General features: G+C 32.9%; 2 protein-coding genes across 2 annotated transcripts; both read left to right on the forward strand.

Annotated features, from left to right (window-relative positions):
* Nucleotides 1–3115: 3115 nt before the first annotated feature.
* Nucleotides 3116–11460, forward strand: LOC108196830 (probable CoA ligase CCL8). Its single transcript, XM_017364278.2, has 17 exons — nucleotides 3116–3366; nucleotides 4930–5105; nucleotides 5625–5792; nucleotides 6243–6435; nucleotides 6533–6621; nucleotides 6715–6784; nucleotides 6917–6969; nucleotides 7097–7204; nucleotides 7603–7701; nucleotides 8298–8390; nucleotides 8504–8581; nucleotides 9308–9412; nucleotides 9881–9971; nucleotides 10165–10238; nucleotides 10410–10589; nucleotides 10891–10944; nucleotides 11045–11460. Exons 1-17 carry the CDS (start codon nucleotides 3207–3209, stop codon nucleotides 11090–11092), a joined length of 1839 nt encoding a protein of 612 aa, XP_017219767.1. The 5' UTR covers nucleotides 3116–3206; the 3' UTR covers nucleotides 11093–11460.
* Nucleotides 11461–12229: 769 nt separating this feature from the next.
* On the forward strand, nucleotides 12230–14121 carry LOC108195282 (uncharacterized). Its single transcript, XM_017362238.2, has 3 exons — nucleotides 12230–12407; nucleotides 12481–12618; nucleotides 13664–14121. Exons 1-3 carry the CDS (start codon nucleotides 12267–12269, stop codon nucleotides 13844–13846), a joined length of 462 nt encoding a protein of 153 aa, XP_017217727.1. The 5' UTR covers nucleotides 12230–12266; the 3' UTR covers nucleotides 13847–14121.
* Nucleotides 14122–14358: the final 237 nt, after the last annotated feature.

Consider the following 14358-nt stretch of genomic DNA (forward strand, 5'->3'; position numbering starts at 1 on the left):
ATTAGTTACACGAAAACCCTATATATATGTTAAGAGAATATTTTTATAAAATTTATAAATATTTTATTTAATCAATTATAAAATTTCTATTACTTAAATTTATTTTATTTATAAATGATATGGGTCAAATTAAATTACTAAATTACTATTTTATTATTAATATGAATAAATATTATATACGTCGTCAAAATATTATTTTATTAAAAATAATAATTATTTTCATGTGAAACATTGAAAAAAGAAATTAATTTTTATAAAATTCTATTAAGCATTATTTTATTTATCTACATGTCTATTCAAAGAAAAGCTCGAACATTCTACCACACTTAAAAATCACTTTTTTGGACTGAATAAAATTACAATATACAATTAATAAAATCAATACAAATATTCTCTTAAATGATGATATCAAATAAATTACAAACTCCTTGACCAAAAAAAAGTAAATCACAAACTCAATTTTATTTTAAATGAAATAATATAGCTATCTTTCTCCATGTCTCGGTCTATTTTTCTCTTTTGCTAAGTGGCAGTATCTACTTTATATTTAGTCATTCAGGTTCTTTTACTGTCATCAGATCAAGCTATTGCTGATGCTGCCACTTAAGATTCTTCGAGATAATAATAAAATTCTGATAGCTTACCGAGAAAAAAGTCACTGACATTCATATCAATGGTGTAGGTCTGGACCAAGCAGAATCCATTCATCTATATGAATTTCTGTAATTAGAAGATTTTCTGTCTTTGTTGGTTCCATTAGGCAATCACCTTCATGTAATATTAGTAAAATGCACCATATAATCAGATAACTTTAACACACGTAACAGAATGTCTTCTTGCAAAGCTAATCTAGGAATACCAAGGTCAAACTACTAATATCTACTCCAGGCAATCTTGTATAGCTCAACCCCAGAGGAATTACATGACCATCATTATGGTATTACTTCTCTCTTCTTTCATTTTCTCAACAACATTTTTCTAAACTTGTCATTAGAATTCGGCTGCTCGTCTGCAACTTCCCCGACCACATCAGGTTTTGTGTTGATGTTGCTAGTATAACCAAGTGGCCTGACATTCCTTGGAGCTGCAAAAGTATTTTTGCCCTTCATCTGCACCTCTTTCCCTCTGAACCCTTGATCAGGATGAGGACCTTGTGTGACCGAAACTTGATGTGGTCAAAGTAAAGTACTACAGAATACATGTGACATTGTCCAGAACAAACGTTGTCTAAAGGATAATGTTCAAGTTAAAATTCTATATTGGAATGGTTATTTGCACCATAAAAAAAATGAAATTGATGAGTTGGGAGTATAAGACGATACCTACTTGTGGATCTGCCTGCAGAATGAAATCCTATACCTACTTGTGGATCTGCCTGCAGAATGAAATCCTGTTGACCGAATTACTCAGAATATAGCTACCTGTGCTTAATCAGAACGAACAAAACCATAATTTTTATTTAAAGAGATATTGTGTAATAATCAATCGAAACAATAGTAACCAATCATGAGGAGAGGAGAATACCAACCTGTGGACGACAATAAGATTCAAGAATTAGAAATCTGGAGAAGAGAAGATTATTATCAGTTTCAAATTATATTGAAATCTAGATCTTGTTAAACATGACAAATGATTTGAAATATCGGATAAAAACTTATTTGTAGTGATTAATATCACATTTTTCTCTGAAACAGAATTAAGAAAAAACAAAAAACAGAACATACAGGTCAGTAGTCTATCCATGCCTGAAGTCGGATGCCCGACAGTTTAAAGTACTGACCACACCTAGAAAATAAAAACACAATTCTCTGTTCTATGAAATACAACATCCGTAAGTGATTTTTAGAGAACAAATATAAGGATTATTATTGGAGTTGACACTAAAATTAAATTATTTAAATCACTAAAACATACTAGGACTCATTATTTTATACTCCCTCCGTCCCTATTTATCTGTCCATTTTGGAAGTAAAAATTTGTCCCTATTTATCTGTCCATTTATACTTTCAAAACTAATTTAATGATAGTTTTTCAAATATATCTCCATAATTTCAATTTTCAAGACTTGACTTATTTAAAACTTGGTTGAATTCATGTTTTCAAGACATAAAGTAGGGGTATTTCACCATTTTCAAGATATTAATTAGAGGTATTTAATGAAAAAGTTCATACAATCAATTATTCCTTGGTATGTGTTCTTTTTTCCAAAATGGACAGATAAAAAGGGACGGAGGGAGTATTATTTATTATTTATATTATTTATAAGTAATACGGTAGGTAACATGTTGGACTTGCTCTTACTTAACAGAGTACAGTATAAATAGCATAGATAGATAGATGAGTATAGATTTCAAAAACCTTATATTAAGTGACCTTTTCCAATTTGTATACGAAAGTTGCAGATTGGACCAACCATCAAGTCCATATCTGTGAGCCACCCAAATGATTATGCGAGCAAGAAAAGTTAAAGTTAATCTGTGCATCTCAAATGCGAGGCCCCCAGTCTAGAAGGTAAAAACAGAAATGTCTAACATAGACGTCGCAATTAGTGAAAAAATTATGTAGTCGCAATTCCTTTTACTTTTATTCGATTTTATCAAAAAACTTTGGGATCACAAATTTTTTATCTTCCCCCTCAATTATTAAAAATCTAGGACTAACGGTATAAAACAAAAATAAATAATTGTATTTACGTGAAAAAACTAAAAACTAAAACTTGTTTACAAACTCAATTCTAATATAATATAGATATTACGCTCATTTATATAGCATAAACAATTTTTTATTCAAACAACAAATTCAATAATTTATGGCGTTAGTCCAATTTATCATTTTTGGGAATATATTTCCGAATATTCCATCTAGAAAATGATTCCAAATATTATTGGACAAAGTCTGTCAAAAAAATAAAATATTATTGTACAATCCAAAATACCAGAATGAGATTGTGTAATATTTTTTTTCTTTTGCTTCTTAACGACAATCAGATTATTTGATATTAATAAATAATAATATTCCTAATATACGAGGCTTTTCTCCTTTATTTACAGCGCCAGCAGCACGGTAAAATATTCAAACCCGTCCTTTTCACCGTTAATCTCACTCACTCGCCAAACGCTTTCAATCCAAATTACCTTGCCCCAACCGCCAACGGGAAAAGCCGGTGCTTTGATCACCGTTGAATAATTAAATTAAAATTCACTAGCATGCGATCATTTAATGCCCTCACTTTCAACCACTTTCGTTCTTCACTTCGGCAACGTATTGAATTCCCATTACTTTCTTACCTCCATTTAAATCTCTCTGCTCCGCTCGCAACAAACAAGAACTTCTCCTCATTCTCTCCTTCTCGAAGCTTCTCTTCCGGTGCTTTCTCATCTCTATAACTAGTAATTTTAAGTACACACGTGTTTGATTGCAGCTTGTGATTTTAAGTATATATGTGTATGGTTGATTGGAGCTGTGATTTGTGGTTATTTTGTGGTTTGGTTGTTGTGAGCTTAAGGTGTTTGTTGATATGTTAGGCTGTGAGTGCTTGTGGTTGTTATCTTCATCACATCGTTGTTTTTTGTATCGTAGGATGAATTGAGATGTTACAGTTTTTGCTGAATTGCGATGCTGTGAGTTCTTGTGGTTGTCATATTTATCGCATCGTTCGCTTTTTTTTTTTTTTATCGGAGGATGAATTTCGGGCCGAGATGTTGCGTTTTTTGCTGAATTGTGTTTGATATACTTGAGATGTGTTAGACTGTTAGTTAGGGGGTGTGAAATCTAGAATGTATGAGATTTTAACGGGTTAGAAATAGTTTATGAATTTTGAAAGATTAGTGTGTAGGCAGAATCAAGGATTCTCACAGAATTGAGTTGAAATTTTGTTGATTTTAGCAAGTATAACAAACACATAAAATCTACTCTTCCATATCTTTTTAGTTGTCACTTTAACTTTTTACACTTGGTTTAAGGTGTATAAAAAAGGTGCTGTTGGATTTTATGAAATGTTCATTGAAAACAACCAAGATTTTATGCCAAAATTCAAAAATAATATAAAATCTTGGTTGAATATCCCTGTAGTTCAGAAGACTATCTAATATTCCGAGCAGTCTAGCACCACTAGATGGTCTTTTTCAATGAATACATGTAAATTATTATAATCTAAATTATTATTGTATAACTTTATTCATAACTTTTGTATTCATTACTAGTAAGATGAATAAAATATCCATGCTCTATTTCTCACTTAGCGAAAAGAAACCCTTCCTATTGAATACACTTCCCCTTACTGGTTATTTATATTGGTATGTAAAATTGACGCAATGTCATTTTGATATTATAGTTTATTTTGGTATGTAATTGAAGTTGTTATACTTATGCTATGTCGTTCAGTTTTTGGTTGTTTTCTTGTTTATATTGGTATATAATCTAGACAATTAGATGCTCAGTCATTAGAGGTTATAGTTTATATGCTCAAGTGCTATGTCATTTAGATGTTATAGTTTTTTCTGAATTTTGCATTTTTATATATGCTGATCGATATTGTTATGCTATGTCTATAAGTTACCGGTTCTTTATATTGTTATGTAATTGAGTAATTTTGAATTTGAATGGTTTAGATGCTCTAACATTCAGATTTAGATATTATAGTGTTTCTGGAAGTGCAATCAATATAATTATGTTATGTGACTTAGTTAATTTCTGCATGTAATCTAGTTGTTGAAATTTTAATTCATATTAACATGCAATTTGAATACTGGTAGAAATTTTGTTTATTGTGGGAGATGTCTTGAGTAGTTTAACATGGGTATATCTCTTGATAGCTTTCTTTTTACAGTTTTCAAGCAAATAAACAGTCATCATAAACTGTAGTATGGCATACTTTCTTGTCAAAATATAATTGTTTCACTAATTTTTTCCCCCTGATATTACATTCAGATACAGCTTCAGATCATAGTAAATTGATGGATGTTTTCAAAGCAGTTAGCAAACAGGGTCATACATCAGGTGACCGTATCGCTATAAGAGCTGATAAGAAAAGCTACACTTACTTCCAGCTGGTTTCATCTGCTTGCAAGATATCTAAACTATTATTTACTTCTTATGGAAAAACAGTGAGTTTCCTTTCTTCAAATAACAGATATAATTTTTTTTAAAAATAATTTGGACCCCACACCTCCCCCACAAGACCACAGGCCCTTGGTGTGTCTCCCTGTTGCCTTCAAATACTTTATATATAAAACAACGATGTATGAATTTTATGTAGCTATGTAGAAAGCGCAGTACTAGAACTGGAGCTAAGATTGGTTTTATTAGTCTTCAAGCACTAATGAAGCAAGTATACGCTGGTCTTTACCAGACTGGCAAATGTTTATACTGCAAATGTTTATACTGTTTGTCAAAGCATACTTCATGCAAGATGCTAGTATCTGCATACACAGATATATTGTACGCAAACAATGAAGACTACTTTAGGTCGTTTTTGTGGTGTCAAAGGAAACAAAAGTAAGCTCAAAATATTACCGGTTATGAGGATGTCTAGTGTCTACTAGTGATTTGACACATCGTTTCTCTTGCTCCTTCTTTTATTTGTTTTATAATATGAGACACCCTAAATGAATATAACCTTGCAGGTTGATGGCACTGCAGAGAATCTTGGTGGAGCTAGAGTAGGAATTGTGGCTAAACCTTCTGCTGAATTTGTTGCTGGAGTACTTGCTACTTGGTTTAGTGGCGGTGTTGCAGTCCCTCTTGCACTCAGCTACCCAGAAGCTGAGCTCTTACATGTCATGAATGATTCGGTCTGTTCATGAACTTCCTTTCTCTTCTTCACTTTTTTTCATGTACATTTTCTTCGAAGGACATATGTACATTTTTTTTAAAGGACATATCAGCTAGCTCTGACAAAATCTGACTAACATTAGCAGCTTGTTAATATTGTTCTAAAACCGATTCGTGCTACATACATAAATTATATTCATGCATTATGATACATCGTTTTTTGGTTTACATGACTTGGTTTGTTTTGAGCTTTTATATTAAGTTTTCTGGAGAAACTATATGAAAAGATATACTTTGCAACATGTTATTCATGTATATATAATGAATATAAAACAGTCTACAGATTTTTTTTCCTTCCCTGCCGTAAGACTCAATCTATATTACCAAAACCTTGTTATTTCTTGAGATGCTGTAACATATATCTCGGCACTTTGACTTCTCATTTAAGGCCTTTTTGATCGTTATTGTAGGACGTCTCCATGGTTTTGAGTACTGAAGATCATCAAGAGCTCATGAAAAGTATTGCAGATAAAAAAACTGCTCATTTTTCTCTCATTCCATCTGTTCCCAGTTCCCAGACAACCGGGCATGGGATGTCAGAAGCTGGAGAAATTGATGCCAGTGCAAGTTTAAAGAAAATTGAAAACTCAGATAAGATAAAAGGTGGTCTTGCTAGGTCATGTAATATGTATATTATTCTGTTCCATGGCTGTTATTTCATATAGTAAATTTTAAATTTAACATTTTATTTGGTAAACAGGGGAGGACCCAGCAATGATTTTGTACACTAGTGGTACAACAGGTAAACCAAAAGGGGTTGTCCATACACACAAAAGCATTCTAGCACAGGTATTGTAGGGGCGAGCCTGTAACTATTTATTAACTCCAATTGAAACTCATATTCTCACACTTTGTACTAAGGCCACGGTTGTACATTCGCAGGTCCAAATATTGTCAAAAGCTTGGGAATATACATCGGGCGATCAGTTTTTAAACTGTCTACCATTACATCATATCCTGAAACTAATATAATTTTTCACGTGCTTCCGCTAAAGATCTTGCACTAGTACTCTGCTGAAGGTGCTCTAGTATGATTTAACATAAAAAATTTGTTTTTGAAGCTGATCCTTAACTCGCAGCTTAAATGTTCATGGCCTTTTTAATGCTTTATTTGCCCCTTTGTATGCTGGTTCTGCTGTAAGTCTAATCCTTTTCTACCTCTTAATGTTTTTAGTTTGCAAAAATGAAGACCATTCTTTTCATCCTGTTAATGTTTATTGTTTGCAAAAATGAAGAAACATAATATATGCTTTCTTTGTTGAAGGTTGAGTTCATGCCAAAGTTTAGTGTGAGTGGTATATGGCAGAGATGGCGTGAATCTTATCCAAAGGATGGGACCACGACGAATGATGCTATAACTGTGTTTACAGGAGTAAGTAACACGTTTGATTCCAAAAATATAATTGCATGACATGTGAATATTGTTTGTGTTAATGAGTCAGAGTTCAGGCACTGTATGTCAGAAGTCTTAGGACAGTGATATCTAGTTGCGCAGTTTACATACTTGCTAGCAAAGCAATAATTTTTGTTTCTGTACAAATTTGATCATTATTATATCGCATGGTTTGAGAAATGTTGCCCTTATGGTTTCTCTGTTTGGACATTAATATATTTTTGTGTTTATTGTGTAATGTTTTTCAATCTATATCCGATTATAATGATGGAACCATCAAACTGTAGTGCATGGAACTATGGAAAGGCCAGATGTGTATATTTAGAATTGTTCTAGCTTTATACAATTAAATATTTGCTTTTTTGTTGCAAATACAGGTTCCAACTATGTACTCTAGACTGATACAAGGTTATGAAAACATGGATCCAGAAGCAAAAGATGCATCTGCTTCAGCTGCAAGGCAGTTGCGTCTAATGGTAATATTTGGATTTAAGCCTCTGACTTCACAATTAACAACTTTTATATCATAAATCACATTTTTTTATTGTTCTGTGCATACTTCAAGAAGTTCTCACTTGTTTTGCCGCTGGAGTAGGCACTTGGTTGATGCAGCTTGAAACTTAAAAATTGAGAAACGGAAAATAAAAGTGAAAATAACCAGGGAAATAATAATAAGAAGGATGAGCTAATTGGAAATTATTCAGTAGCTTAATATCTCGCAACTGCAGATGAGATAACAGGATAATGACTGCAATTGACTGAATATGCACAGGTTCTCCATAAGATCAAAGTGCTTTAAAGCTAGTGAATTACAATATGTACAAACTATCTCTGTCTGGTGAATAAAAGTATAGTAAATTACTAAAATACTCTAACGAAAGTATAATAATTTTTGAAATATATGAAGAGAGATTCTACTAATACCTACAGAATTTTTTGAATCATATCATATAATTTTGTAATAACCATGATTAAATCGTAGCAGTAAACATGATAGAAGCGGTCCATTTAGTTTAACATGGTTAGACATCTGTAATTATTTTATTATAACTGAAGTTGTATGTGTTTCTAGATGTCTGGCTCCTCTGCGCTTCCCCTTCCCGTTATGCAACAATGGGAAACCATTACAGGGCACCGCCTGTTGGAAAGATATGGCATGACCGAGGTATTTGAAGTAGTCATATATGAAGTTAATATTGCTGCATTTGTACTTTTTTTTAGAAAATGGTGTCTTCCGCATACCAGTTATCTTATTTGTGATTATGTTCTTTCTTAAAGTTTGTTATGGGAATTTCAAATCCCTTAAAAGGCTTAAGGAAAGGAGGAACCGTCGGAAACCCACTTCCAGGAGTCCAGGTTAGCCAAAAGTGATGTCTGTTTTCCTGTATTCAGATGGTTTTGTTGAGGTCAAATAACTCCGAAATATCTACGCACTGAATTTAATTATGTACTTGTAGAAGTAGCAGTCTGTTAGTCAAGAAGAAAGATCAAAAGATAAATATATGTAACATGACATACTTGAAATGTAAAAAAGAACATATTATTATTACGCATACGCTTATTACTGATATTGAAATGGTTTCTAAATAGTTAAAAAGTTGGAGGATAAATGTTTTTTTCAGAATTATTCAGAGAACTTAACCTTGCCTATCCTGTGGGGGCAGCAAACAGCACTACTGAATTGACTCATCAAATGCCTTTCTCCAATTTCTTTCCACCAACTCAAATCTTTCTACTGATTTTTTCTTTCTGACTAAACACCTCTAAGCTTTCCTAGGTTTATTCGAGTGTTTCCAACACCTTGTGCGTAAACATTCTCACTTCAGCAACAATCATTGTGCATAAGTTGCCTATTTATCTAACATCCAATTTATGTAGCATTGTCGTACCTACCTGTCTCAAGTTTCCTTCATCTTGGCTGTGGGGATAATATTTCATTGATTGAGGCTTAAAATGTAATATAGTCATTATTCATCAGCTTTTAATTTTTGCATTGAAGATAGAAGGTTGATTAACTAAGAATATACATCAGAGATTATTATTGGAACATATGGGGTAGTAATTTTACATATTCAATGGTAGACCAAGATTCTTGGAGAAGATGATGATGCTGGTAATCCAACTGGAGTTGGTGAGCTCTGCATTAAAAGTCCTTCTTTGTTCAAGGAATACTGGAATCTTCCTGAGGTACTTTCTGTTTTCAACCTTACACTTCCAATCATAGCACATCTTTTGTATACTTTTTTCTTTTTCACTGTATTCATTGTATATTACTAAATTTCATCAAAGGTTGACATTCACTTATATTAGTGATAATCTTCTTTAATTTTTTTTCCTGGTAAGATGATCATCTCTGTTTTATGTAGATATAATATCTCTATTATGTAATTTATCTAATGACTGTAGCTCGATCCTTATAAAGTCATAACTTACTAAGTAGTTATCATTTTTTTCCATATTGCGGTTGATCCGATGAAATCAAGGTGATTTTACTAATTGGAGTCTAGGACTTCCGTTATTTAAAGTTTTATAAGGTCTATTATCTTGTAATCTAATTTCTAATCACCTATCAGGCAATCAAAAATAGCAGCAGATATTGGAAATATAATATCGTCACACAAACTTCTTATACCTACATTTTATGTTATATATCAGGTGACCAGATCATCTTTTACTGGTGATCATTTTTTTAAGACTGGAGATGCCGTCACGGTGGATGAAGATGGTTACTTTGTCATTTTGGGCCGTAAGTATAATCATAATTTACATGTTTCTCTTACTATTCCTGGAAACTGCCGGTATTTTCAGATATTTTTTTCAATGCTTCGTGTATGTCCTTTTAATATATCCATGTTTTCACATATTTAAATCTATGAAGCAACTTCCTAGCTTGTTAGAAATTTTAAATTAAACTTATATCAAACTTTTGACTTCAATAGGTAATAGTGCTGATATAATGAAGGTCGGGGGATATAAGTTATCTGCATTAGAAATCGAAGCAACTCTTCTTGATGTAAGTTCTTATTCTTCCAATGCAAAACACTGTACTTACCACATCATGCTGATACATAAAACTTGTGTTTCTAGCATGTTTTGTTCTTGTTGTATAAATTTTCCTTTCTTTTCTGTGAGAATGTTTAAGTGCAATGAACAATGGTGATATGTCAAACTCTGTGTTGTACAGCACCCATCCGTCTCTGAGTGTTGTGTTTTGGGTTTAATGGACAAAACATATGGCGAAATTGTTTGCGCCATTATTGTTCCAGACGCAGAGGTAAAAAGAAAACGTGAGGAACAAATGATGCCTGCTCTAAGCTTGGAAGAGCTTTCTAACTGGGCTAGAACAAAGCTTGCTCCATACAAGGTATAGCGCATATCCAACTCAATACGTGACCAATCCATCAATATCTGAATGCATATATCTGCATGCTCGCATAAAACAATCATATGCATTCTGTTCCCTAAAGGTACATGGTATCCGTCATGCGAACCTCATACCAGGTTATCACGGATAGAGCAATTCTTTATCGACTTGTATTGTTTCTTTTTTTAACTTTAAACACAACTTAAGTATATACACAATTATTTGAATGTTTGATATTTTGTCAATGCTACATACTCTCATGCCCAAAACTGTATGTAATCTGATTATTCTGCAAACACAGATACCCACCCGACTCATTCTGTGGGACTCAATTCCGCGAAATGCCATGGGAAAGGTAAATCAATGAGTTCTTACCACCTCTGTTATTTCCTCATTTTGTATCAACACAACTATAAATATAAGTTATGCTCATTGCCCTTTTTTAAATGATACAGGTGAACAAAAAAGAACTGAAGAACATACTAGCTGCCAAAGAAGATTAGAAAATGTTGCTTGCTCTTTGTCACTATATAGAATTGTTCCGGTATCTAGTTTCTTTTGGTCAGGCCTTTAGAGTTATTTAAGCCGAGTGCCGAGCTCACAGAGATCCGATGCACCGAGAGCAGATTGTTTATCCTAGTATTTTTAAATTACATATCCTGAATAATTCCTGACAGAAACCTACTGCAACCCAAGCTCAAGCTCAGTAGTCAGTACCCAAAGATATGGATTTGAATAGGAAACTTGTATGAGACTATAGGCATTAGGTTATAGCACATGGATGCATTGTCTTCTATATGTGGTCAGGATGTAATCTTTATGTTGCCTTTTTTACAAGGATGAAAATTTATAGACTTAATTTGAACTTCAATATTTTATGCAATATTTTATTTAGATATTTTAGAAAGGATAAATCAGAAAAAAAAAATATTGGTTTCATTTTAGAGCTGAGTGACAGTAATTATAAAAAAAAACAGGTGCATTATATTAGATTGGGATTTTAAAGCTTTTTTTTTTCATTTATGAAATTCGAGGGTATTCGATTGGGATTTTTTGAAATCCATTAAAATTTTGAGGTATTCGATTAGGATTTTAAATTATACTACAAAATCTGGTGGTATTCAATTGGGATTTTAAATTATGCTTTAAAATCCGTCAGTATTCAGTTGGGATTGTTTAAAATCCATTAAAATCTGATGTTATTGAAATGCTGATGGATTTTTTTGGATTTCATAAAATGATGGATTTTGTGACATTCTTCAGTGTATTTTAAGTTTTTTGAAATCCCACCAAAATCAATGGGATTTTGAAATATTATACTTCAATCCTATCAACTCTGCGATATTTTATTAAGAATCCGCACAAAATCAAAATCATATATAATCCATTAAAATTCATAGACTAAAAATAATCTATTAAAATCTCAATCGAATACACCCCGTAAATGTTGATTTTTTTATTACAATTTCAAATAATAACGTCTTGACACATCCAAAAATATATATTTCAAAGCATCGCTTTATAACATTCCATTGCGTTTACACCGTGAAAAATGAAATAAACGATGACGTGGGGTATCCGATTTTTCCGGGCCTACCGGCTCATTACACACCCATTTTACCGAGTGGAGGTATTATTTTTTAAAAGAAATATAGAGGCGTTACATTGGATGAAAGTATGGCATCAAGGAAATGGCTGGAAGACATGTCCAAAGGATTGGGGCGAGAGCTAGAGGCTGTCACGCTACAAGGCATAGAGATCAATCTCGTACAAAAGGGTTTACTTGGCTGTACTTTTCTCGTGCCAGAAAGCCTCTCTGTAAGTATCTTTGTCGGTAATAACATATCAGAAAATGTTTTTCTTGAAAATTAACGAGGTTTGGGATTGTTAGGACAAGGATGGAAACTGGGACGGCGGAGCGATGGCAGTTTTAGTGGACGATGTTGCAGCTTGTGTGGTTGGCACCTCCGCCTTTGTTAAAGCTTCTGTTGACTTTCATCTCTCTTTTTATTCCCCTGCCAGAATTCGGGTACGTATTGCTGCTGCTACTTTCAGTTGTATTTAGCTCCACACGCATTACTTGGATGTCGCATTGACACGTTATGTTTTGTTACGCGAAACACGAATAAGAAGAACTCCAACTTAAGTAAAGTAACAACAATTAGAATCAAACCAAATATATTTCGGTATGTTTGTAAATTACTGCTTACTTGGACTATTAGATTGCATTCACCTGGATGAAATGTAATGAAATTTGTACTCTAAATTGGAGTTGATTAGAGATTATGTTTATAATCTTCATTCCTTTGATAATTTCATTCCAACTATCTTAAACTAGAAATGTAGCCCGCATCTTTTGGAATGAATGCTCATTACACTTCTTGATCATGTTTTCCTGCAATCTTCATCATAAGAAATTTAGACTCACTTATGTTTAATTATTGTTGTCTCATACTTTCTTCTTACCATAAAACTTCTTTATAATTTTCAATTTCATTCTCTTCTCGTTCCATTCCATCCAAGCGAACACAACCTTAGTATGTGGGAAATATTTGTATGGCGGGGCATGTATTTGGATTCCATGTATGATCTGACATGTGTTAGTTGCATTTCTCTGCTGATTTTTTATATTTTTTGTTAAAATCAATCGGGAATTTTCTTGATCTATGGAAAAAGACTTGAAAGCATATTATTCATTTAAATAAATTATAGGATGACTGAAAATTGGTGTCCTGAAGCATGCACTTAGAATTGAAAATTGAGAATTGTTTACATATCGAGAATAGCGCAAGTATGCTGCTGATTTTAGCTAATATGTACTCTGTTGGCACACAATGAAGATTTTCAACCACGAGCCAGTCAGTTTTGATCCAGTGAAACCACCACTTTAGTCATTACCAACCTACAGGACTACCTTGATCAGTTTTATTGGGTATCCATCTAATTATCTCTGACCATTAACAAACATTATTATCAAGTTTGAAATAATGGACTAGTCTTTCACTATTCGGAACTTGATGATGTTAGCAGTTTGGGTCAAGTTAACAGTTACACATGTTATTGTGCGAATACAGGAAACAGTGGAGGTGGAGGCGAAGATAGTAGGAGAAAAGGGGCGGCTAATATCAGTGACAGTAGAAATAAAGAAGAAAGACAATGCAGAGCTGGTTGCTGTAGGCAGAGTATGGTTCACTACTGACAACATTAATCGTTATCCCGGTGATGATGAGGATACAACAATCACTAGCAAGCTCTGAGCCTTGCAAGAAAATTTATGACTGGGGAAAATTATTACAGATTTGTAGATTAGTTCATTCCAATCTGTTTATTGTTGTTGCAAGTTAGCTAAAAAAAACAAAAAATAAACACATGTCCGTTGTAGTTGGTACAATTCTAGTGTTCAAAACCATCAGTCAATTACACATTGTTTTCGTGGTCGGAGTGTTAACCTGCCAAACAGTTCAATTTGCATGCCTGAATACTATATTAAAGTATGTCACCTATAACCAAATAAAAGAGTGATTTTATTGAATGCAGTTTGTATTAATATATGGTTTTTCTTTTTGTCAAATAATATATGATTATTTGGAGATATCGGAGTACATTAATATATCAATATATTATTTAGCTATATGCCGGTTATATCAAGTACATGTGACAATGGATTTTATGGTTTTTAGTGGGGACAGATATATCTATTAATTTATAAATATCATTGTATTCTTGACGAGCGAACATGTTTAGAAACTTTTACAGAGGTTCAGTATGC

The sequence above is a fragment of the Daucus carota genome, chromosome 7, assembly GCF_001625215.2.
Source record: "Daucus carota subsp. sativus chromosome 7, DH1 v3.0, whole genome shotgun sequence".
Lineage (NCBI taxonomy): Eukaryota > Viridiplantae > Streptophyta > Magnoliopsida > Apiales > Apiaceae > Daucus > Daucus carota.

Coding starts and splice junctions, on each gene's coding strand:
- LOC108196830 (XM_017364278.2), top strand. CDS start 3,207: ATGCGATCATTTAATGCCCTCACTTTCAACCACTTTCGTTCTTCACTT. Junction 7,702..8,297: donor CAAGGCAGTTGCGTCTAATG/GTAATATTTGGA, acceptor ATGTGTTTCTAG/ATGTCTGGCTCCTCTGCGCT. Junction 8,391..8,503: donor AAAGATATGGCATGACCGAG/GTATTTGAAGTA, acceptor TCTTTCTTAAAG/TTTGTTATGGGAATTTCAAA.
- LOC108195282 (XM_017362238.2), top strand. CDS start 12,267: ATGGCATCAAGGAAATGGCTGGAAGACATGTCCAAAGGATTGGGGCGA. Junction 12,408..12,480: donor TCGTGCCAGAAAGCCTCTCT/GTAAGTATCTTT, acceptor TGGGATTGTTAG/GACAAGGATGGAAACTGGGA. Junction 12,619..13,663: donor ATTCCCCTGCCAGAATTCGG/GTACGTATTGCT, acceptor GTGCGAATACAG/GAAACAGTGGAGGTGGAGGC.